Source organism: Centrocercus urophasianus, unplaced genomic scaffold (assembly GCF_019232065.1).
Source record: "Centrocercus urophasianus isolate 14NV4802_14NV808 unplaced genomic scaffold, USGS_Curo_1.0 seq_12, whole genome shotgun sequence".
Taxonomy (NCBI): Eukaryota; Metazoa; Chordata; class Aves; order Galliformes; family Phasianidae; genus Centrocercus; species Centrocercus urophasianus.
Genome location: NW_024884364.1, coordinates 41313035 through 41338619, shown reverse-complemented (window position 1 = coordinate 41338619; position 25585 = coordinate 41313035). Strand labels below are relative to the sequence as shown.

At 43.7% G+C, this 25585-nt stretch overlaps 2 protein-coding genes across 4 annotated transcripts in view; one reads left to right on the top strand and one right to left on the bottom strand.

The window, feature by feature from the left end:
- The window catches only part of PDK3 (pyruvate dehydrogenase kinase 3), a 52781-nt gene extending 46791 nt beyond the window's left edge, over positions 1–5990 (top strand). For both annotated transcript variants that reach the window (XM_042810064.1, XM_042810065.1), the window contains exon 11: positions 789–5990. In XM_042810064.1, the coding sequence (XP_042665998.1) occupies positions 789–932 (144 nt within the window). In that variant the 3' untranslated portion in view covers positions 933–5990. The remainder of the gene's footprint in view (positions 1–788) is intronic.
- Positions 5991–11216: 5226 nt separating this feature from the next.
- The window catches only part of PCYT1B (phosphate cytidylyltransferase 1B, choline), a 29106-nt gene continuing 14737 nt past the window's right edge, over positions 11217–25585 (bottom strand). Inside the window, exons 4-8 of one of the 2 annotated variants that reach the window (XM_042810822.1) lie at positions 23730–23881; positions 22895–22973; positions 19816–19958; positions 17571–17759; positions 11217–11715 (exon numbers count right to left, since the gene is read on the bottom strand). In XM_042810822.1, coding sequence (XP_042666756.1) covers positions 11509–11715; positions 17571–17759; positions 19816–19958; positions 22895–22973; positions 23730–23881 — 770 coding nt within the window. In that variant the 3' untranslated portion in view covers positions 11217–11508. Of the gene's footprint in view, positions 11716–11862; positions 12625–17570; positions 17760–19815; positions 19959–22894; positions 22974–23729; positions 23882–25585 lie in introns of those variants that run through there. The other variant, XM_042810823.1, reaches the window with a different exon arrangement.

Here is a 25585-nt window from a genome sequence, read left to right as displayed (position 1 = left end):
CATACTCATCAGCTTGCCTTGAATTCTTTTCTTCGGTCACTTGTGTTGGATTTTTGCATTTCATTAATGTATACTAAGAGCTGAATTTTTCGAAAGAATTTTTGATAATACTGCATTGATTCTAAAACTTTTGATTGCAGCAAAACTGAAACAAGACTGACTTGTAGTTTTTTCTCCTATCCTTGACCTTTGTCCAATAGACTGTATTGACCCTGTTGGCACTTTTCAGGAGGTAGCAGGCTGTGTGGGGCTCACAATTAAAACAAACTGCTTGAATTTGATCAGCTCGTGCACCAGGCGTTGACTCTAAGTTGCTACTGTGTCTTGCTGTATTTAGTGAGCAGGTTTTGGAATTGTGCTTTAATTTCAGTTTCTAATGATCTTAACCTTGTGCAAGTATCCATAGAGGAAAAAAGTATGGTGTTTCTCAGAGGAAAAAAATGCATGTGGATGGGCCTAACTGTTTCTAGAATTGTGCTGACAGAGTCTGAGTTTATTGTTTAAGTAGCACTCGTACATAAGCCTAAAAATGCATCTGACTAAAAGCTTTTTCTCTTGCTGTCTTTTTAAACACCCCTCCCTGAAAAGAAGGGAAATATTTTAAAATTTTATTTTCTTTTAACTTTTACTGTCATATCATACTATAAGAATGATTGATCAAAGCCAAAGCATTTTCAGAACAGTGTTGTGATGTGTAATGCTCCGATAATTGAGACACTTCCACAGGGTATCATCTGGCTTTAGGTATCTCCAGCTGATATCTTACCATTGCTTTTGTTTTTCCCTAGGCCCTTTCAAGTGAATCATTTGAAAGACTTCCTGTTTTTAATAAGTCGGCGTGGAGGCACTACAAGACCACACCTGAAGCAGATGACTGGAGCAATCCTAGCAGTGAACCAAGGGATGCTTCTAAATACAAAGCTAACCGATAATTTGCCACCTTTTGTCTCTGCTGGAGATGACCTCTGCATTCAGTATCAAGTCTCTGCTTTGTTCCAAAATCCTCCAAACCACAATAGCTAATTACTTCCAAACAAAGACCTAATCAGGGCATTAAAAGTAGTAAGAACAAAGTGATGATTGGGACTTACAGGAGGCACTAAGCACGTTTGGGATGTGAATCCTGCCTATTTCACCAGTATATGCTTGGTTGCTTCAGTCATGCATTGACAAAAGGGATTGCACTTAAGTATACACTGTTGTGACAAAAGATACTATTTTAAGTGCCAAGTTTTATTCCACTAAGGATTAGCAAATTGTGCAGAATCCCTTTAAATGGTGAATAGCATCTTGCACAGCAATGTGGTGTGAGAGATTCTAGTCTAGTTAAGCTTATGCTTTGAAAATCCACCTTTTGCTGCATTTTATTTTGCGGTGTCACCTCTTACAGAAAATCCCTTTGAGCTCTTTAGATCTCATATCTGATGAGCTTAGAAATGTGTAGTTCTGAAAAGGGTTGTACAGCTTTAAACCAATACTTTTCCCAAATTCCCCAAGCCATTTTTGTCCAGTGCATACAGAAATTATGTTGGTATAAGACATTGGGAATTCCACTTTTTGGTATACATTTTAATGATTTTCTTGACACAGAAACACAACAGCATTTTTAAACTTTCCCTGTTGTTCATGAAAGATCATCATCTCTCCATACAAAAAAATCCTGTCGGTGTGAGAGCAGGAGGTAAATTTTGTATTTGTTGCTTGTAATCTCTGGGGCAGCTGGGAAAAGGGGGAGAAACCTGAAAGGCCAGACAGCCAGTCATACACATAAATTTGCCTTAAGAGTGTTGGTTGCTTGGAACCTGATTAGCTTAAAACCTGTAAATAGTTTGCAAAGTTATTTATATATTCAATGTTTGACAGTAGTCTGATAATCTGAATTTGTAGTGTATATAAAGATGTTGTACACCAGCTTTTGGAAAGCGTCATTGATCTGAATAAATGAAACTGGAATTATCACAGAAATGGGAAGGGCAAAACAATTGGTACCCATCTGAAAGGAAACAAAATTAAAGAGGAAAAAACTAAGTGTCATCTCCTCAAATTTCTTGTGAGGGTTTATTGCTGAGCATTAGGAAACTGCTCTTCACCAGGCCTCTGCCAAATACCATTTCTGCAACCATGGCCTTTCAGAAGAATCTGTGAGGTTCCAAAGTTCTGCTGATAAAATAGCCACAGGAATAAAATAGATGAGTTGTAAGCAACTCTGCACCCTCAGTTTCTTCTAGATTTTTTTTTTTTTTTTTTAAAGACATTAAAGATTTTAGCATGGAAAACTGAAACTTGTTTCCTAGCATTCTGGGGAACTGTCCGTGTCCTCCCAATGTTCATTTCCTTTTGTAGAGGACTGGCCTGTTAGCTAAGCAGGGAAATGCTGAGAGATTCCTAGATATTTTTTTAAAGAATACCCTTAGTTTAACTTAATGATAGTACTTAGAATTTGCATAGCACTCTTCATCAGAGAATAGTAGAGCACTTTGAGCAATAAGTTACATGTAGACTCATTTCTGAAAAGTCAGAGGCCCTGCCTTACAAACTGATTCTCCCAGCTGTCGCAGTCAGTTCAAGAATTTGTATAGGGATGGTCGTGAATTTGCAGGGCTTGGGTTATTGTAAGCATCTCTGCACTGTACATTTAAGTCACACTGGATTGCCAGGTTGCTCTAGCATGATCTTGAATGTGACTGCTGAGTGCTGCAACCTGCTTCAGAGGCCCAAACAGCAGAGTGGCTGCTGGAGCTGCCTGGTGCTGGCTGTGAGCAGAGCCCTTCCGAGCCTGGAAATGGAGTGCTCTGATGGGGCTGTTTGTTCCCAGCCAGACTTCTGCAACACTTCTTGGGAAACCCTTGCAGGCACAGTGAGGGTGCAGCTCGTGTGATCCCCAGAGCAATAACTTCCTATGACTGTAGGCACGGCTGCAGGGAAGGCAGATTGCTATTGGAGTGATACAGCCATGTGGCTGTAGCTAAATCAGTGTAGTAGTCCAACTGAGATTTCAGGTGGAAGCTGTACCAACTGCAGTGTAGCCGGTTAACTTCTGCCCTTGCCCATAGCTTCTTACTGCCTCTTGAAATTGTTTCAAGCTGTGTGTGTTTTTCCACTCATCACAGAAGGTGGCTTACTTAAAAGCAGATGTTTGTGACAAAACTAGCGTTTTCCCAGTTGCGTGTGGTCAGTTTTTCCTAGAAGGTGACCAAAAGCATTCTATGAAATATGAAGCTGAAACTGAGCTTTTGTTGGAACTCAGATTTTGTAGTAGTAAATTTGCCCCCCTCATACGCGAAGAGGAGAAGGAACAGAAAGAAGAGAAAGGATGCAAATGTTGAAGTTTGATTTTGCGGAGTGACTCTAAATGAAAGTAAAAACACAGTGGAGGATTATATTTTGATAGTCCCTTCTCTTTCTTCTCAAAAACAACTAGCTGACTTTCAGGACTGAAGCGCCCTGGTACTTGAAAGCTAAAGTCCTCCTGATGTGGTAACTACTTCTGGGAGCCCTGAGCGTGTACAAACTGCCCAGAGCAGGGAAACAGAAAATGCGTTCCTTGTGCTCTTTCCCTTTTCCAAAGTCTGCCCTCAGGCATCACACTGAATATAGATGAGAAACAGCTTTACTCCTCTCCAACATTGACTCAGCAGCTTGTATGTTCTACAGTTCTGCAGCTCTCAGGTATGCTGTAAATTGGTCTTTGCTTGTCCTCTTGCCACTCTTCTACGCAGGAGTATTAGTCTGAAAATGGTCTTAGGAAGCAGCAGCAGCAGGCCTTGACATGCTTTCCAATGGATTTTCCTCAAAAATGAGGGTGGGTAGCTTTTAACTACGCCTAACTTAACTGCACACTCTTTTTCACTTACTGCTACCTTTAATTAGTATCAGTCATATCTATGTATTTTAATATTTTGGGGCAGGTAATTCCAAACTTAACTTTCTGATGGTATCAAGCTATGTCTTTTTTAATGGATTTCAGATGTGTGTTAATGCTGCTGCAACTTGTTTGTCTTGGGTTACGGGACACAGTAAATAGGAAAACATGTTTTCCATGAAAATACCGTGTATTCCTTGTGTTTAGTGCTTAACAGAACAAACTGAGCAAGAGGTGTGTCCTGCTTGATTCTCCCTGGGAGTTTACAAACAACTTCTGTATGCTGTACTGTGACGGAATAGTTGAACTTGTTTTCCTCCAATGTCTGTTTTTCTGGTGCATCTGTCTTGAACGTACAGAAATAATGCCCTGTCTAGCTGAATGTTAATGGATACTGAAGCCTCTCCAAATTGCATACGTATCTCTGCTCCCTGTTTTCTCTACGCTTTGTTTCGAGGCTAACAAGGCATCTCTGTAGGAGTTGGCATTTGACAAGAAAGATCCTGGAGTGCTTCTTTTAGAACACTGAGGTGCAGTCTGTGTCTCTGAACTTAGCTGTGATGGCAAAAGTCTTTGTCCTGCTGCACTTTGTGCCATCTCTTGGGCAGCGTTTAGGGCAGCTCCCTTGGGGCGTGCATAAAGAATATGTTAATTCTGGTGTTCTTGGAAAACTCAAGCCACTTCTTGTCTATGTAAACTATACTTGATGCTGCAACTGGGTAATGTCATTTCCTTTCTCCTCGGTGACATGTGGAATGTTTGCTTTGCTTAAACAACTGTTCACTCAGTCCACAAAGTAAATAGGTTGACCATCCTGGAGTGTAGTACAATCCTCTGTTCGCCTCAAGCCAGACTGTTTTTGTGAAACCCTGACCTCATTCATACAGAAAACACCTTTAGTAAGTGTTTCTAGATCCATACATGTTTAATGCTGCTAAATGCTAAGTGATCTTAAGTGATATAAGCCATTCTGTAGAAAACAAACGAAATGTTTATAGTTAGTGTTTATCTCCTTGCAATATCCAGGTCTGACTGCAAGATATCCAATTAGTTTGCATGTTCCCTTGGTTGCCGTACAGGTGCTGTGGTTCCTGGTGGCTCTTACCTCCTCTTTTTGCCATACTCACTCGTCATGAATGAATATACCTACATGTGTCTTTGCAGAACTTGGGAGAATGTGATGGCACATGACAGAATGGTGTATTTTTGAGCTAGAGGTGAGGAACACAGGCATAAACTGTGCAGCGACTTCACGGCAGAATACTTGCACATGCAGCAGCTTATCAGAGTAATCCCCCTTTGGTGAATCTGTTCTCAGGATCAGCTGTTGGCGTTAATTTGAAGCAATGAAGATTCATGAACTAAAGTATCTCTCTAATTGAAAACAAATGAGCAGATTAAAGTTCGCATAAAGTACCGCATACTGCGGTATTAAGTTGCCTTAAAAGATCTCAGAAGTTGACATAGAGAACTCATTTCTTAAGTTTGGAGACTGGTTTGGTAGGATCGGTGTATTTGTGATAATTCTATCGTTGTCGGACTCTCACTAAATTCATTATTGAGATTCTTCCTTTCAATTGAATACATCTGAGAGGTGCCAGACTGACAGTCCTTTGAAGTTCACCTGCTGTGTCTGCAGACTGCACTGACAGGCAGCGGCAGGGCAGGTTTCCTGGTGCTGCTGCCAGAACCCAGCTCTTCAGCAGGAGCTGACCTTACCAAAACTTGCTGGCTTGCCCTTCTCTGCTGAGCTGTTGACAATGTGCTGAGTTTGTGCCAGCTGTACTGGGGTTTGATGTGGGATTCTGACAGTGGGAATCAATTGAATTCATTTTCAGCATCTGTTACGGGCAGAAGTCCTGTGGTGCCTGCTCATGTACCATGCCCAGCACCCACGGGGTTACATGCTGCCATTCCTTTGAGGTAGCAGCATTGGTTTCAACTGAGGTTGCAGTGAAGTGGGAAGGTCTTTCTTCATGAGATTACTTGATGTTTTCAATCCGATTTTGAGTCGTCTTGTAATTTGCATTGGAATTGTTTCTAGTCTGATACCCATGTATATAATTTGTGTACACTCTTATTTTCCTTTTCTTTTCCATTGCTGACAAATAAAAATATCTAAAAACAACACTATGACATCTTTAAGGGACTGATTCAGAATTGCACGCTGTGGAGCTCTTCTCATGGCTGGACAGCACAGGGTGAGCCTCAGCCTTTTGGTGGGCACTCAGAGCTGGGAGCTACAAATCTGTCTGTAAGTCAGGAATGTTGTGTTTTTTGTTCCTGTGAAATCCCATTTTGGCTTCGAATGATTCTTTTCAAAGGAAGCTCTGGTTTTCTTTCTAAAGCTTTGCCATGTCAGTGAATGTTGTGGTACAATTTTTTGGTTTTGGAAAGGATAAAATCACGTGCTGATACAGCTCAACTGCAGGTCTTGGTTTTGCTGCTGTGCCAAGAACCCAGCATCAAATATATACAAAGACAGTGATGCTGTAGAAAATAAAATGGATGCTTCATCAGAGCAGTATCTGAAATGTAAGATGTTCCTTGCAAGTTGTGCATCTCCCTGCAGAACAATGACAATGCAGACACACCACAACATGGGAGATGTGGTGAACAGCTTTTCTGAAATGACTGTCAGTCATTTTTACAGATACTTGTTTTGTTCTACTCCTTTTCTTATACAGACAGGCTTCTCAAGTTCTATAGTTTGGGAATGCAGGATGGGGGAAGGTGAAGGGCTGCAGGTAGGAATGTGCACCCTAAAGTATTTGGGGGTAAAACTTCATTTCTTCTTGTTTTGTAGTCTGAGCTCAGAAAATGGAGTAATTCCTGTTCTACTCCTTAGCAATCATTCATTGCTCCTTTCTTAGAACATCAAGGTAAGAAAAGCATCAGGCCTCTTCCTGCGAAAGTGCTGTTTTGAACAGCTGCCCCAAACGGTAGGGCTGTGGTGGAGCCCCACGTTCTCCTTTTCTCATTTCTGTAAGGGAATCCAGAAGCAGTTGTAATTTGAGGAGACTGAATTGCAGTAATTTATACTTTGAGCATATTTGGTGTCTGAGAACATCACCATTTAAAATGTAAAATAGTATTTTAAAAAGGAGTGTAATTTTCTCCAGATGATTTTTATTTTGGAGGGAATGCAGGTTCATAAGCAGAACAGGTATTAGGATTGTAAAGCAAAGGAGCAGAATTAAGGAGCTGATATCTGCATGGTAAGTACATCTGGAAGTTCACTGCAAACCTAGTGAGGCTGTTGTGTCCTCTGCTCTCACCACTTTGTTCTCTGGGAGGGAATTTCCTCCTGATCTCTGCAGCCCTCGCTGATCAAGACTGCTGATCAAGACTGGGTCATTTACTGAGTGAGAACCTGATTGATCAGTGGCAGTAACTAAAGGGAGCGTGAGGCCTGCAGCCTCAGGCACCTCTGTTATTTCCATGGAACGGGACGTTTGCTGCAGTGCTCAGTGCTATGGACTGACTCTTCCACTCATCCCCACTTCTTGAACTTCTTGGTTTGGAGCAAAGGGAGCGATAGTCGATTTCGTAAGCCCTGTTGTTGGGTTGCTCTGTGTGTGCGCTGCAGTGGTTTATCATCGCGTGTTTTCCTTGAAGCACGTGAGCACCTCCTTTTCCTGCTGTGCAAATCTCCCTGAACCTGAAACGTATGGGATGTTCATGGTGCTTGGAATGTCTGTTATGAAATTGTATTCTGGGCTTCTACCTGGAAATTGTTCCATTTCCATTAAGATTTTTAAGCTCTTGTAACTTTCAAGAAAATTACAAGGTTCCCATGGCATCTATTGAAGTGCTGCTGGGTTTCAAAGCTGCTTCTCTTCACAGAGGAGGTTACAATTCACCTTTCCTAAGTGGTCAATGGCTTTGCAGTTCAGTTACCCTATTTTACTGGTAAATGTCATTTGCTGGTGGGGAAATGTGACTAGAAAATGATAGAATAGGCTTAAAAATTCTGGAATTTGCTGCTGGGGCCGTAATTCAATGTAACAAGGCTGGGTTTGGAGTCTGAAATACAGACTGAGAGATGTCAGTTGTGCATGCAGCCTGGTTAATGCCTTCATGTAGGATTTTCCCTTTGTGTGTTCCTGCCTTCATGTGCTTACACACAGGGACACAGGGTTGTCTTCTTCAGTAGTCCGGCTGGGTGCAGTTTAGAAGAATTCTTACTGCATTTGGAAATAATGGTTAATATGCACACATTATTATCTGGTTTTAAAATGTTTCTCTTCCTTGAGTATTGTGAGCTAAATAACCTTACACGAGCGATCTCAGACTATGACATTTCATGCTTAAAGGACAGAGGGATTTAAAAGTAAGCGAATCCTTGAGGTGTTACATGAGAGCTGGAACAGGAGCTCTCTGCCATGTACTGCAGAAATTCATTTCTGCTCCTTCGTATTACAGAAACTCCTGCCAGGTTTATCTGAACTCATGTGAGCGTTCAGCAGAGACCTTCCTCTGGGAATGTCTTCTGTCTCCCAAGTGCCGCAGGGTGCCGTGAAAAATGCCTCACGTCCACCTTTAGCAACAAAGCTCATGTCGCCAGGGGGTGTTCTGGTGGGGGCCTTTCAGCAGTTCTCTGCTGTGCTGAGCAACTTTGAAGTTTGAACTTATTCTGTAATTAATGTCTCAACTGGGAAGTCCTAACAAACTGTCTGTTGCTTCAGCTGCTCTCTGCCTAAGGCAGAACTATCAGAGGAAAACAAAGTAACAAACACAAAACAAATTTCTGCAGCTGCTGCAGTATCAGGAACTATTTCCCTTTTATCTTGTCTGTAAGAAGGTTAGCGAGGCAGAGCATGCAGGGTCTGACTGACCAAGCTGCAGAAGAGCCAGATGCGTGGGGCAGTGTCAGGAGCTGTGCTCTGTGGCTCAGGTTTGCTGCTGCACTCCTGCAGGAGCCCGGTGCACAGGAGCTGTATCCTGGCTCACAAAGCACCAACAGCTGCTGCTGGGGGCGGAGGTGAGAGGGGTTCCTGAGAGCAGCACTAGGAACCCAAACAGCACATGTTGGGCAGGTCAGAGAGGCTGCTCAGGAGGCGTCTGTGGGGTGTGAAGTATGGGGGTACAAAGGATGGGGGTGACAAGTGCCGTGCTGTCAATGGGGTTGTGCCAGGAGTTGTGTTGGTGCTCCCCAACATGCTATAAAATGAAGGTGAGAGGCAGAAATCTCTGTTGTACACCGTTTATTTTTCATGTGGAGCTTGGCCAACAAACAGGACTGAATTAAAGCAACACTCATGAAAAATAAAAGCCAACCATGACTCAGAAGTGCAAAATTGCCTTCCACGTGTCCAAAGACAATGAGGTTCTGGTTTGCTGGAGATAGCATTATGGATATTGGTGTCTGTACCAGTAGGGGAAAGGCTTCGGCTTATTGATGTCCTCCTATGTGGGAAAAGGATGGCTGGTACAGGATATGGCTTTGTCACTGGGTCACCACCTGGGACCGAGAAAGAGCATCTGCCAAGCAGAGGTCACTCTGAGTTTCTCTCCAGCCCCATCTACACATCATGGATGCTGTCTTCCACCCCAACCACTGACCAATGGCTGCTGAACAGGGCTATGAAATCAAAACGAACAGTAAAACTCAAGAACAAGAAAAACCTGCCCACCTCCATTGTGTTTGGACATGGCTCGTCGTATGAACAGCACCAGTAGCGAGCAGACAGTTCCATGGTGGAGGAGTGGTTTGTGATGGGAAGACTTAAACTTGTAAAGGATCAGAGAAACTAACAAGTGCATCCCAGGTATGAAATTACAGTAACAGGGTGCCTAAGGCTGAGAAAGGTCTCAATTGCATCATCCCACCAGGTGTGCAGCTGAGCTCGCTGTGGCTTTCCTCATGCACTTCTTCATGAAAGTGGCGTTTGTCCTGTCCCCTGCTGTTCCCTGCTCACCTCTTTTTGCAGCTCTGTGACAGAGGAGCCAGCTGGGCTCCAGAAGGCAATGCATGCCTTGAGATAGTTACTGGGTCCTGTCGTAGTCTGGGTTGTTTGGCACAGCATTCCCCAAGACACATCACAGAATCATTAAGATTGGAAAAGGCTGCTAAGGTCATCTAGTCCAAGCACTGACGCATCCCCAAGCCCACTAACCATGTCCCTCAGTGCCATATCCTGTGACTCCCACCTGGGCAGCCTGTTCCAATGCTGGGGGACAAGTGCCAGCTGAGGGGCTGCATGGTAGAGCCAGGAGGAAGGCAGGTCAGTTATTTGCCAAGCTGGCGGTGATCAGAATGTGCATCATGGAGAGGAGAAAGCTTCCTCAGTGCTACTTCTGTAGTTCTGCTTGGGGATGTAAATATGTCACAGCAAGAGAAAGAAGATTTCAGTGCCTAAGCACACTTAAAATCACAGAATCAGAATTGTTTGAGTTGAAAGGAGCTCAAAGATCATCTAGTTCAACTCCCATGCAATGAACGGGGCATTGGCAGCTAGATCAGGTTGCTCAGAGCTTGGCCCATCCTCATGGATAGGCCCCACCTCCTATCAGCAGTCACTGGGACCCCATTGGCTGCCTGAGGGTAGCATCAATTTTTCCAGCCTCTTCTCCATACTGGGGTAGAGGAATGGCCCCAGCATCCCATGCAAGGACAGCATATCTATGGACATACTTGGTTCAGAGCTTCATGCGAAATTTCTCTCAACTAGATTAGTAGCACGTGGGGACAGCAGCACTGCTGGGACTGCCGTAGGGTGATGTGTGGGAGCAGCAGGATTTCCAGGAGAGGTCGGTCTGTTCCTGGGTAGCAGGACTCCACATATGTCAGTACCGTTCACCAGCAGAAAATGCCAGTCCTCAGACCAGTTATTTCCCACCGCAAGAAATTCCAGCTAGGGTGGTCTTCACTTACTTTCTTGTCTCCAAAGCGCAAACCTGGGGAACGGAGGTTGTGACGTAGCTGTTCAGGCACTAGGAACATGGAGAAAGATTTGATAAAGCTCAGGGTGTTTGTACAGCTGGAATCTTTACATATGCCCTGAACAGAGGCTTGGTCAACAAGCAACATTCAGCAGTTTGAACATATCAAATGAATTTCCGTCTGCTCAGCTGGACAACTCTCCATTTTGCTGGCATGATTTGAGGTCTGGGGTGAATTTCATTCAGAAAAGAAGGTTCATTTTCTGTTTCTGAATATATTTGCTGCAGCAGTGCCCTTCCTTCACGTGCTGGAAGAGCTCAGGGTTAGCAGGGTCCAGTTTCTCCAACCGCTAGCCACAGCTGTGTGCCCACATGCTGGGTCATCTGTGGACTGTGGAGGACTGTGGCACCTGCCTGCCCTGCTCAGCACAGGTTTTCCCCCTACCCCCCGCTCCGGCCGGCCCCCAGCAGCAGGAAGCAGCAGCACATGGACAGGAGCTCACTCGCAGGTGGATGCTATCCTGCCAGTCCCCAGCACCATGCCAGGCAAACGCTGCCAGTATGGCACTGCGAGGGAGCGGGGATGGGACACACTCTTCCTGAGATTTCCCTTGCTGTGCTCCAGTCTGTTTCCAACATCTCCCAGAGCACGTTCCCCGCTGTCAGAGATACCCCAGATGTTCCTCACGCTTCTCCCTATCCAGCGGTTGAGTCCACAGCTTGTTCTTCTGTCTCATGGTTTAAAAAAATATATCTGTATTTTATTTTTCATCCTCGTCTCCCTCGCTCATGCTGCTGAGGGAGGCGGAGGCGGCTTTAGGAGAGGAGGGCGGGGAGGCTTTGTTGAAGACCCACGGAGGGGATGGCGAGCGGGATGGCGAGCGGCCTCGTGTAGGGCTGCTGGTTGGGCTCTGCCGCGGAGAGAAAGCCTGGAGCATTCGGCCGCTTCGTTCCTGGAACATCTGCTTCTGCAAAAACAAAGTGGGAAGGTGCTCTGAGTAGGACACCAAGACAGGAAGGGTCTGTGGGCGAAAGGGGCAGCTCTGCGTGGTTCCTCACCTGGGGCTAACACAGCATAGACTTCTGCTCTGAAGCTCAGCCCCTTCATCCCATGTGTGCTTCACCTCTCAGGCTGTGCTCGCAATAAGCTGGTTTTTGACATTACAGGATTTTCCTTTTAGCAAGGACAGCCTTGGTATTAGAAAATCGTGTGTTGTCCTGAGTTAGCCAGGGGAGCTACCTTGGGCTCATTTCGGATGTGACAGTCATGCCATCTCACAAAGCAAGTCCCCTGCCTGACCTCCAGGTGCCCCTTGTTCCCAGGACCTTTTCTTCTTGCTGTGCTGCACAGACACCTGCCTCCTGCTCAGCTGCCTGGCCAGCAGGCCATTTTCCTTGCTCCCTTCTCAAGGGCAGCAGCCCAATGCCTGCCCAATACTGTCAAGTGCTTCTCCTGGTACCTGGAACGTGCACAACCCAAACCCTTACAATTGGGGCCAGGGAGGAAATGTCAGAATTCAGATGTCTGTTAAAAGAGAAACACGCGCAGCCTGTATATTCTGCTTTGGGCTTTATTGTTTTTTGCTTGCTAAAGTTGAGCAAGAACCTTCCATAGCTGGTGGGATGGAACAGACCAAATTTTCAGGCAAATGTTCTGCTACAGTAAGGCAAATGCTGCTGCTGGTTAGTGCTGCTGTGACCTTGCAGTAAAGCTCTGGGACTCGGTTACAGGCGATAGGGCTTGTACTGCGCAGTGGCCGTCGGCTTCATGCTGAATACTCAGAATCAGAGTGGCTCGTTTCTCCTCTTGGAAACAAGGAGCAAGAACTCTCAGTGTTGCTTGGAGTGCCAGGAGTCAGTTCATAGGTGACGCTTAGCTGGAATGGAAAAGCCATCCCCAGCAAGGTTAAGTCATCATTCAGGTCTGAGAGCCAAATACTTGTGCAGAGATACGTTCTGGCTTCTGGGCATGCTGCTTAGGCTGCTGAAGTCTTTCTTAACTTGAGGTTACATTTTGTTCCTCCTCCCCTTCCCGTGCCTGCTAGTCCCTCCTTTAGACACTCTCTAGTAGCTTCCTGCCCTTAAATTACGGTGCCCAACACTGCAGCCAGTGCTGGAGATGAGGCTGCAGAGCAGAGCAGGACAACCCCTCCCCTCACCCAGTGACAGTGCTGGGCCTGGTGCACTCCTGGGTCCTGTTGGCCCCATTGGCTGCCAGTGCATACTGCTGGCTCAGATTCAACTTGTCACCAGCCAGAACCCCCAGATCCCTTTCTGCAACACTTCACTCTTGCCTCTTGTTCTCCAGTTTGTATGTATGTCCATAGTGGCCCTGTACCAGGTGTGGAATCTGGAACTTACTGTTGTTAAGCTTCATGGGGTTGGTAATTGCCAACCACATGTTTAATTTGTCAAGATCTCTCCATAAGGCAACAGCTCCTCGTAATTCAGTATCACCTGCAAACTTTCTTAGTGTACATCTGACTCCTGCAACTGGATCATTGATGAAAACACTAAACAGAACTGGCCCTAAAACGGAGCTCCAGGGAACCCCACTAGTGACTGGCTGCCAGTCCCACGTAACCCCACTTGCAAAACCCTTTCAGCCTGCCCTGTCAGCCAATTTCTCACCCAGTGTGTTGGTATAATTTAGCCTGTTTCATCCTCTCCCTGAAAATAACCCTACTGAAAACACGGTGTTCAATATATTTTTATCCTGGCCAAGAAAACCACTTCTGGCTTTCTTGCCCCTGCCACCTACTGGCCGCTTCAAAAAGCTCAGTAATGTGATGCCTCATGGTGTGGTACCAGTGCTGGGGGGAACTGAAGCGGCCCAGCCTGGCCCTCTACCTATCCCACTTGGCAGTGGGCACTTGACTGTGCCCCTGGGCTGGAAAGGAGAATTTCACCTTCCCGCTAAAGCCCTCAGCTGAACCATCGGACATTTTCCTGGTCTCTGCTTCAGCAAAGGGTTTGGTGACTGAACAGTCTGATGTGCTCACACCTTCAGCTGGGGAGGTGGGTGCCCAGCCAGTCCCCAGTGTCTCTCACAGAAGTGCCTGAAGCACCAGGCTGACAGCTAAAACCACGGCCAGCTGCAGGAGATGGCAGTGCTATTCCTTACTCCAGGATGACTCCTCTTCCCCTGGCCCTGCTCATCCAGGGTAAGTGACACTCATATCTTTGCAGTCCTGTGTTCCTAATGGAAGTAGTCCTCTAGCCACTGGCGTTGAATAAGGAAAAACAACATTAATGACTCGCTTGAAACACCGGAGGATTGGACAAAGCTGTGTGCCAGGACCTTCTGGGGAGACAGCAAAAGAATTTTCAAGCCTTGCTTCAAGCAAATTCAGATTCATCCAATGGTTTACGGAGATAATACTTAGATTTGCCAAACTTACGACTGGACAGAATTGTTTTTCCCACTTCTGAATTTTATACCTCGTAGTTGCATTCATGCTGCTCAAGGGTGGGGTCTATGTTGATAGCTACGTGCCATGAGAGGCTGGGCAAAAGAACTCACATTGCCTACGTGTTGATACTCCTTTGTCTTACAAAACAGGCACCAGCAAGGCATTACTAATGCTTTTGTGCTATTGATATTTCTGCTGACTTTCAAGGTCCAGGCTGTGGACGTACGAAGTATTCTAACACCAGCCCTGGCTCCAGCTGCAACACACGAGATTCACCCAAACCTCTGTGGGTGCCTGCAGTGGTTCATTCCACTGAGAGGAAGATTCATGCAGAAGTCATACGCTGTAAGCTTTACTTCCTGCTTATCTATTCTGAAATGCAGCTCTTTTGCTCATAGATTTCTGAAATGAGGTGAAATTAGTCCCACTGTTTTCTGTTTTTGTGGAGCTCCATGTCTGCCATTAGGGGCTGCACACCAGGACGTGCTGGGGAACTCTCACACCAGAACAAAAGTTTTGTGCCTCATTAATCGTCGTTGTTTCTGACACCTCTGTGACTCTCTCTCAAAAAATACACACAGCGAATTGTACAGGTGAACAAAATTATAAACCAGTTGCCTACAACTTTTCATTTTGAAAACTGACGTTTTGACCTTTTTTAGAAGCTGCTGTTTTTTTGTGGGTTACGTGGCCCTTACTTTTAGAAAATTGATGCTAACATAAAGTGTATTATAATAACTATTTGTGAAATAATAACAGCATATTAATGGAATTCAAATTACAGATCTAAGAATCTACCACACCCGTAACCATTCCTGTACTTTTACTGTCAACATTAAAAGCAACATCTAACTAACAGCGATAGGGCAAATTAATGTTAATAACAGTTTTGACACTAATAGCAAGTTATCATTATTTTAAAAGTCTTTCCTGCTGCAAAGCTCAAACTGATTTAAAAAAGCTACGACACCTCTCAGCTCACTGTCACTGATGCTTTTCCCACAAGAGTACAAAGGGAGCACACCCCTCTGGACTCTTACAGATTTTTTCTTAGCAAAGGTCTCTGATTGCATCAGATTTCCCACTAGGTGATCTGGACATTAACTCAGGACACAGAATCACAGAATGGCCAGGGTTGAAAGGCACTTCAAGGATCATGGATTTCCAACCCCCCTGCCACATGCAGGGCCACCAACCTCCCCTTTTAGTACTAGACCAGGCTGCCCAGGGCCCCATCCAATCTGGCCTTGAACACCTCCGGGGACGGGGCATCCACAACCTCTCTGGTGTTCCAGCACCTCACCACTCTCACAGTAAAGAACTTCCCCCTGACATCCAACCTAAATCTCCCCTCCCTCAGCTTAAAACCATTTCTCCTTGTCTTGCTGTTATCCACCCTTTCAAAGAGTTGATTCCCCTCCCCTCTATAGGCTTCCTTTAGGTACTGAAAGGCTGCAATGAGGTCTCCCTGCTGCCTTCTTTTCTCCAGGCTGAACAAGCCCAGCTCCCTCAGCCTGTCTTTGCAGGGGAGGTGCTCCAGTCCCCTCATCACCTTTGTGGCTCTCCTCTGAACCCTCTCCAACAGCTCCCTGTTTTTCTTGTACTGGGGACTCCACACCTGGACACAGTACTCCAGATTGGGCTCACAAGAGCAGAGCAGAGAGGGACAATCACCACCCTGTCCCTGCTGGCCACCACTGTTCTAATGGAGCCCAGGATACCATTTGCTTTCCAAGCTGAAAGCCACAGCATCTCCCCAAAATGTCTTTGCAGACCAGCTTTTCTCTAATAAACTGAATTCTGTAAAATATTTATCACCATATGGTTTTTAAATGTACTTAGTGTGCATTTTGATTTGGTAGAGCAGGGGAATAGGATCAGGGCTTTGAAATTCTCTTCCTCCCAGCGCACACCCAAACGCATCTCATCTCTTGTGGATTTCATGTGATGTTTGCATTGGTTTGATTTGTTGGTTGTGTCTCCTTGTTCAGCACCTATGGCCAAAAGACCACATTGGGAACACTAGCTTGCAAACAAAGCTCTTTTTATGTGGATGTGGTCAATGCAGATAGACCTGGGTTCTTCACCAGAACAGTTCATGGTCTGCACTTCCCTAAGGAAAATGATATTACTAGTGAACAACTGGCCAACAAAGGTACATCTTAGACTGGGACATGTGGTGTTCAGAGGGCCTTTGCATGGGACAGCCATCTCTGTAAGGAGATAATAAAGGTGCAGTCTATGTTCTTGAAGCCTTCTTTTAGGCTTTTCTCTGTTGAGCTGTAATCAGTGTGGCAAGTGATGGCAGAGGGGTGATGATGGTGAAAACTCCAGTAAAGGGCAGCTTGGTGGCACCGAGTTCTGACATGACTGTTGCATGGGCTATTTAATTCACCATCTTGACATGGATTTGTTTATAAACGGAAGCTCTACTATGATCCTTTCAACATGAGTGTACTATTCATAATGGTATGTAGTTCAGCTACATACTTCTGCATTCAGAAGAAGTTTTGTTCCCCATTTCAAAATAGCAATGGGAAGCATTACAAGAAAACAGGGCTTCAGAATGTTTGACAACTATCAGAACTGGAAGATGAGAGCCAGGTCTCTTTTGGGACTCTGTTTTGTAACCAACTCACCACTCAATGCAGGATTTTAGTTTGAAAAGGTGGTGCACTGGGATTTCTCCCCCAGATAATACTGTTACAGCCCCTTAACTACCCTTCCACCCAGACCTGGGTAAATGGAGTATGTGGAGCCAGAACTTACCAAGGAGACCTTCAAAAGTGCTTCAGTTTTACCTGAAAGTTCACTGCAGTCAGTTAGACAACCCAGCTCACCAGACATGTATGAGAATTTCTCAGTACATAAAATCAGAGGTTCTTAAGACTAGGAAATATCATCTACTGTTGAGTACAGAGGATGAACAGAACAATTAAATTTCTAACATTCCTGTTTCTCCCACCAACTTCAGTGTACAGCTTATCTCTGCTATCTGTGTGTATCTGTGTGCTATCTGTATATCTGGTCTTATTTAGTGCTAATGAAGAAAACAGACCGTACTAAATCTGTTTGCTTAGTAAGAAGTGGCTGTAAGGCTGTGTGACTGAATGTAGTATCGCATCCGCTCTCACAGCTTACTTAACGGCAGGATATCTCACTGGTTAAAAAAAATGTTATAAATTATAAACAAAAAAGACAGAAATTGTTGCAAAGAAGCAACAGGCATCGCAGATCCTCCTGCTGCAGTATTGGCACGCATTATTGGATTCAGCAAGCAGGTCTGGCATTAACCTACTGTGCTGGCTTTCAAAGTAAATACTGCAGCAAAGGAATCTGCTCTTGAATCTGTGTTACAGAGAATAAATAAATAAAAATGCTCACACTCCCTGGCATGGCAGAATACCTACCAGAGCTCCATCGGGTCCAAACAGCTCTAAAAAGTTGCCAATAAATTCCCTGGACTTTTCTTCCCATTTCTGAATGAGGTCATGGCTCTTCTCTTCCACCTTGTTGACAAATTCTTTTGATTTCTCCTCTACGTTCTTTACTTTTTCTTTCATTTTGTCCACTTGGTTTTGAAAGCGGTATTTCTTCTCCTGTTTAGAAAGTGTGGGCAGAGATGAATATACAGGGACTTGGGGAACATTATGCACTGAATGCAAAGAAGAAAAACAAATCTCATGACTGTATCTGCTTTATGTTTATATATGCATTTAATGTATCTGTAATGAAGCACAGAAAGTGCATATTGAAAAAGATGTTTTATGTTATTACTGTGCTTATTCTACCACATCACTCAGTACGTATTTGCAAACTGAATGCGCTTTGAAAATTTTATCAATCTTGTCAAGACTACAAGTGAAAAATTAACAGTTCAAACTTAATAGAAAGCAAAAGGCCAATGCATTCTGCTGCTGACTTGCCAGCCTGGATATTGACTTGGTCCCAAATGCCTCTATGGTCAGACTTCTGCAGAGCAGAAGGAAAATTTTATTCATCTCGGAGCCTGGCAAATACAGGAGCTTCAGACTGCCAGAAAACAGAGCAAACTCCTGTTGCTTAGTAGCCAAGAGAAAGAGAGCGGAAGTGAAGATACTGTTAGAAAGCCACTATTTGGCCAAGCTTCTAAAGTACTTCAGGGCTTTTGTCCTGATATGCTTCTGTGCTCCTCAAAAGTACAGCATCCAAAACTAACCAAACCATTGACCCTGAAAACAGAATGCAAATCCACAGCAGCACAGCATACTACTAGCTTTTAATTTCCTGTGAACTTCATTTAATTGTCCTTATAATTTGCTTTCCAAACGCATACTGTTTAGTAGTGGGGGGTGAGGTTATTCTAGCTCATGAATCACAAGGACTGGGACACAGGACCAAAGAAGATCATTAAAATCCCAAAAAGCCTAACTCACTTTGCACCTAGCAGGCAGCCTTCCATTACCTGGGAAACCAATGCTTTTCTGTCTTGGTGAAATCTCATTTTTTGTTTTGAAACAGAAAAAGTCTCTGGTAAAAAGTAGTATTTTTGCATTTCAATTACAGTAAGCTACAATAACCAAATGTCAGAAGGGACTTCAGAATTCATGGGTTTGAGACTGGGGGAAGCATAAGATATGTAACAGTATCTTAACCTCAAAGCAGTTAAAGAATGACTTTAAGAACCCCCAAGGCACCCAGCGTGCCCTAATTTAATGGATACTTGCAATAGTGATTGTTATGGGTAAAACACCTAAAGCAGGATTTTTAAAGGTGTAAAAGACTGAGAAGAAACATGGTGAAATATTTATGCCCAGTGTACTGTAATTTATCTGCCAGACTTCACGATAAGAAACAAGTAAATAAAATCCTCAAGAAATGACACAATTCAGTCACTCATGAGGGGCCTTCCCAGCTCCAGAGAAGGAGGGGTAAAGCCCCCTATGATCTAGCCCAATCACGAGGAAGATTTCAGTAATCTAGGTTATCTCAAGGCCTTAAGTTGGGACTTGAAACAGCAAATGAAGGGAATAAGCTTTCATCTCTGTCACTGTTTACTGGAGGGTAAGGTGCAGCTGAATTTTTCTGAGCAATCCTTCCAAACAGCACTCGTGCCCTACTTATGCTCTTCTGCTACGTATTGTGATTTTTTTTAATTTCAGCATCAATTAAATATTTAGTTCCTAACATGCTTCCCTGTGTTTTAAAACCTATTTTAGCTTTCTCTAGTTATCTCAGGGATCAGCATTTTTGTTGTTAATTTCTTTATTACTCTTGTCACACTGCAGAGAAAGTTTGGATATCAAAATCTTTGCTTTCTGTGCTGCCTTCTCGCAATAGAATACAGAAACAAATCATTCACTGGGTCAGTGTTTGAGAAAACAGCAGCTATGGGGCTGATTTTCTTCCTAGTATGTTATTAAGTCATTTACAGCTCAAGGAGGGATAGGAGCAGCAGCTTTGTTACCAACGTGAAAAATGGAAATGAAAGCCGCTGATTACTAAGAGGAATTAAAACTATCTTCAGCTTACCTATCTATTTTAAATCAAGTTCTTCCCAGCTCTGTCTTCTCTTTTTAAAACATTAGTGGGGAGATGCACTTTCTTACCCTTTATGGTACCTTTGGGGTCCTAGGAAAGAACGTTTCAGAAGCAAATGTGGATCAGAGTACTTACATTTATAAAACTAACGTTCAGCTCTTTGGCGGTGTATCCTCGCTGGAGGTTGCGCCGGGCATACACATCATAGTCCCGCACAATCCTTGTGATTATATCTGATGTTGAGATACCTTCAGTTCTCTGCGTTGGTACGAACATTCCTGAGCAAAGTGGGAAAAGAAAGCCAGCTGGGAAAGCACGGCAGGACCAGGCACTGCGGCAGGTAGCTGAGAAGGGACACAAAAAGCCTAACCAAAGTCAAGACGCTTGCAATTCTGGCCGTCTCGTTCTTAGTTCTTTCTTCTTGTTCCTTTGTGAGAGGGTGCTAGGTTGCTGTACGGTTCATTTTTCCTCAGTCTGCAGAAAGGCTAAAACCTTCCCCCTGCACTCCTGATAAAGTTACCAGACTGGCAGAGGCTCCTGAGTCAGCCCTTCGCTGGCGGAAGCAATTTGCTTCCACTCACACTACTGAATCTGCTTCTCTCTTGTGTATTTTTACTTACCCCTCCATTCCTGTGTTGTGCTGTCTGACAGTCTTTGTTCTGCTAAGTTCAAAAAAAACAACCAAACAAAAACAGTCAGACAAACCACTGGCCAAAACCACAAAGCACCTTCAGGCAGAAGATGTATACTCTGCATTACAAAATACAAAAATACAGTGGGGACTAAGGCCATCAGGCTCTTCAGCCCCTCCTTCATGTATATCTTGCTGCTTAAGTGGTTGTATCATCACTCTCCTTCTCCACCTAACAAAGCTGGTACTTTATTAATGCTGCATTGTTTTCTTCAATACAGCTGAGGAATGTATTTGTTTTTCACTGTTCCTGATCAAGACAGGATCACTTGACCTGTTCAAACAAGTGACAAAGGCAATACTAACAGCACGCCTTGCCATACGAGTTATTTAGTGCCACAAAAAATTACTACTATCACTTATATGTAATTGCAACATTAAGCTGCTAATGAGAGAGAGCTGTGTGTTAAGACTAGAAACAGGTTTGCAAAAAAAAAATAGTGCTTTGTCTTAAAAGCTATTGATCAGTTAATTCTCAAATTCGCTTAAGAAGGCAGGCATTGCTAGCAAATTTCACAGGGCTGGAAAAACAAATGGGGAAGGAATTGAGAAGCTTAGCAGCCTCTTGTGACTAAATGATATTTGATATGTTTTCCTTATGATCTCTAATTAGTATTCTTCTCAAAGTTAGATTATTCTAATCAAGAGCAGAGAGGTTTCCCCAGTCATGCTTTTCAGGCATGCAGCAGTCACTCAGGAAAGTATTTTTGGAAGCAGTGAAACCCGCTTTAAGCCAGAAGCTTCTATAAATAGGAGCTACAAGAATTCATTAACAGAAGCCAAAGTCTACCCTTGCTATGCCAAATGCTGAATTGTTTTCAAGTAAGCATTAAAAGCCACTTTGCCTTTAGCCCTTTTACCTTTAGTCACTGATTTTGCTTTTACTTGCTTCATATTCTAAACCAGTTCATGTTTTCAAACCCAGCTGTTTACAGATGGGCAGAGGTTTAGTCAGCATAGCACTGGAGAGCTCACTGTTGTCTGTATGTCCTCTCCTCCACCGACTACACAGGAAAACAGCAGTGCATGGAAATCTATACTTGGGACTCCAAACTTTGCATTTGCTTCTCTGTTCACTAACAACTTGGTGTGGGAAAATGGGAGTACTGAAACTAAGGAAAATGCACAAATGCTTCCACAACATTGTTCTATTTAAAACAAAATGCCCTAGGGGAAATTCACTACGCTGATAATGCTATTCTGGAATGTTAGGACCATTATGTTATTAGATCTCAAAACTAAGGTAGCATTATTCCTGTTTTACATCTAACAAAGTTCAGTAACACAAAATTGAAATCACTTCTCCAGCATCCTTCAGCGATGGACAAAGGACAGAACACAGCTCCCTGAAGTTATAAGCTCACATTGTGTGGTGTGACAGCAGAGAAGGATGTGTCAAGTCTGGGCACTCTGTAGCTCAGTCTGATAATAACAGACACCAAGGGCTCCTGTCATGTTGTACAGGGAACTTGGCACCTCACAGACCTAACACAAAATAGTTTTCCAGTCAGCACCTCTTCTATATGTCCCATCCATACCATAGGTGTGTTTGTTCCACTGCCTAATAAAGTGAAGTGGTGCAGGCTCTGAACCTGCAGAACGGCAGTTCCCAGAGGACGTCTGTGAGTCAAACACCACAGTGACATCTGCAAGTGGAAAAAGATCAAGAACTGCTGCTATAAAAAGCTTATTTGTACAGCTTGGGTCAATACCTGCTCTGCTGCTGTCATTGTATAGCTTGAGAATGTCATTCTGTGCTACAAATTGCCATCAAGCAGATTTGTTCTTGAATTCTTTTAAGACCAGGAAGAGGACGGATTCTCTATTGTTCAAAGCAGTGCTTCCAGAGAGCAGTAGAAGAAAGAAATAATCAATTCCTCTTCCTGCACTGTTCACTTTGCCAGAAGCAAAGGGTGACTTAACTCAGTCTGCTTAGATCAGCTTCCACGAACTGAAGACAAACTCATGATAACTTCAGCTTGTTCACATTCAACGCAATATGGCAGTCAGCCACCTGCTAAATGGTCGTGCCAAATTAATTACTCTGGTAATGATTTAAACTCTCTGCCAGGGTAGTGAAAAAGCCCTCAGTGTGAATCAGAAGTGGATCCTAATGACTCCTGAAGGCCTACAGTGTGCCCTCATATTCAGGCCTGTTCTGTGTCAAGGAGTCATCAATTCATGGTTACCAACAAGCCACTGCAGTTGGCTGGCTGTTATGGGAACTAAACTCATTTCATCAGTTTAGCACCCTAAATTCATTAAAGAAAAAAAGATGGGACTGTTATTATGACAGATTTGAATGTTTTCCTGGGGGCTATGGCAGGAATTCAGCACAGGACATCCTTTGTGGTTTTACAAAATCAATCTTTCTGCTGAAATCAGCAATACCTGATTTTAGAGTGTAAGAGAACATGGTGTTATCTCTGCTGCTTTTCTCCCAGCAGTTGTGGTCAAAAGGCAGTAAAAGAGTTTGAGCTGAGGCCGAATAGAAAGGTGCTAGAAGTGTGAAGTTGCTCTTACCTGCCTCTTTTATGTGCTTGTATACATCATCCGAGCCAGCAGAGGAGTACGGGATGTCATCATGGGCTACAAAGTCAATCTGCCAGTGAACAGAAGAAGAATCACATGCCACCACCACTGAATTTTGGTTCAGAGAGGGGTTGTTGTGGAAGATCAACTCTCGATTTCAGCTGACTTTCTTTTGACATTCTCATCCTAAAGCCATCACCTAGAATACTGCACTAGATTTAGGTCTAAAACTGCTAAGTTCTATGATAATAATGAAAGAACAGAAAGCTTGTCTCCAGAAGCACTGTCATTAACACAGTGCTGTGGCTGTCTGTGTGTGATATTCTGTAGAAAACCTAAGATAGCTGTTTCAGCTACTGGAAGAGCCGAGTCATGTGGGCACCAAAGTACATTTAGTAAATTATGCTTTTGTTAAGATGTACTGCATGACAGACAGTAACTGTAAGAGATTATATTTCTTTGTATTTCTGGCCAAGTATTGCACCTGTTCACATTAATAACAAATATGTCTTGAATTCAGGACTTCAACAGAACTTCAGTCATTGCATTATAGCTTTATTGGTGGTCGATCTTTCCTGAATATAAGTTTATGGATGATTCTTCAGTTATTTTGCCATTTAAAAATCAGCCCAGCATACTGAGGAAAAAAGACAAGAGAAATACAGCATTTTCTGACACAGACTGAGGGCAAGCAAGGCAGGTACCTAACTTTGGATACTGGAGTGAACTGAATTAAATAACTTACTCCAGCTGACACAACTTCACACGCTTGCTGTTTACCTTCAATTCCCATATAAGGGAAAGGGGGATAAGAGGAGAAACATACCTTATGTTTCTCAAGGAATTCTGGTGTTAGTGTCCAGGGTGCATCTCTGATGACCTCATCCACATAGCGACAGTGTCTGAGGGCTTCATATCTCTCCGTTTCATTCATCACAGTGAAGCCTTTGAACTTATGAGTTAAATCATCACTGCAAACTAAAATATGGAAGTATCATCAAAATGACTTCACCCGCTGTAGAATTTGCTGGATCAGATATTTTTCACTTCCCATAATTACGCTAAGCACTTAGCTATCGCCTTAGCTAATTCTGAGGAGCTCCAGGGCCTCTAGGAGATCTGCTCATGGTTGGCAACTACAACCACAGATTTATGAGAGACCTTCCCTTTCTAGAGCTGCAGCCGGAGCCCAAGTGAGATACTGCAGGATATCTCACATGGTACCGTAAGCCCACGTGAGGCAAGTGAGTCCCACTGCAAGCAAGAGATTTCAGGGCTGATTATGGACAGTGCTTCAAAAATAAATGGAAACTGCAGTGTCAAAGTACATGTATCACAAAACGGTTGAGACAGGAAGATACCTGGACACCTAATCCAACAACCCTTCCCTGGAGGGGTCTGACTACAGCAAGGCTGCACACCAAAGATGGAAACCCCACAGCACCCTGTTGCAGCGTTCAACCGCCCTCACAATATAAAGGTTTGCTCTTACGTAAACAAAGTTCTAAATGATTAATTTGCCCACACAGCTCTAAATCACAGAAGAACAGTTTCTCATGAAATGACCACTGATAGAAAACAAGTCGGGGCAAATGTTACAGGAATCTGTCTCTGAGTTTAGCTTTGACTTCAGCAGATTTCATAGAAAGAGAAATAAGGCTTATGGCATGATCAAAGGGGAAATTACAGAAGAAAAAATGCTGTGGAAAGGACTGGGAGAAGCCGTATGCTCCAGTGGAGAGGGTGGAGCCTGGGAATGCATCTTTAACTCTGGATGTGCCAGTACTGTATCACACTGCTTTTAAAATGAGGGGGAAGCACCATCCATGTTAGTGAGGACTATAAAAGTTGGCCATTATCCTTCCACTCACATAATGTTGCATAAGATGCAGTGGCCTGTCCCCACAGCTGTAACTCTGTCCAATATTATAGCTGCAATTGTCATTTGACTCCCACATGGAATAATTTTATACCCTTTGGGTTGACAGCATTTGCCCTTCACCACAGGTCAAACCCATGCCTTTGCGTCTCACTTTTCTGTGACACCTGGACAAACACTAAGTATACTTGACAAATGACAAATGCAACATTATTAGTGCTGCAGAGGCACATGAGAGCAGCCCAACAGCAGCCACTTCTTTCCAATTTGAAAACGTCAACCTATCAGACGAGGCTCTGGCAAAGTCCTTTTTGAGATTTAAAATGGACGTTCTTGATGTATGGTCATTGAGGACCTTTAAAGCAGGCAAAATGTAAATACCCTGGAGCTCAGGCAAAATTCAAACTCAGATAACAATATATATGTGTATTTCAGCTAGCTAAATGCTACTCTCTCTTATTACATCATTTTTATATGCCTGCTGATTTAATGGAGAAAACGCATTTGCAGTTGGAAGATTCCTTTCTGAGACTGCATTTGTATTTATTTACAAACTTTATGTAACCTTAGCATTACCCTCTCCTGGAAGAAAGGGTCTATTAAAATTATTGGGAAACAGAAGTTTTTGCTTGAATTTTGTAGAAAGGTGAAATTTCAATTTTTGAGTACTACTAGTTCATATAGAGTGCAGTCACAGTATGTCTGCACTTCCTTTTATTTCTATCATCCTGCTCTAATGAGTGGTTTAGGAAGGCATAAATGTCTATCAAAAACATCTTAGCTCCAAATAATTGTTTTCACAA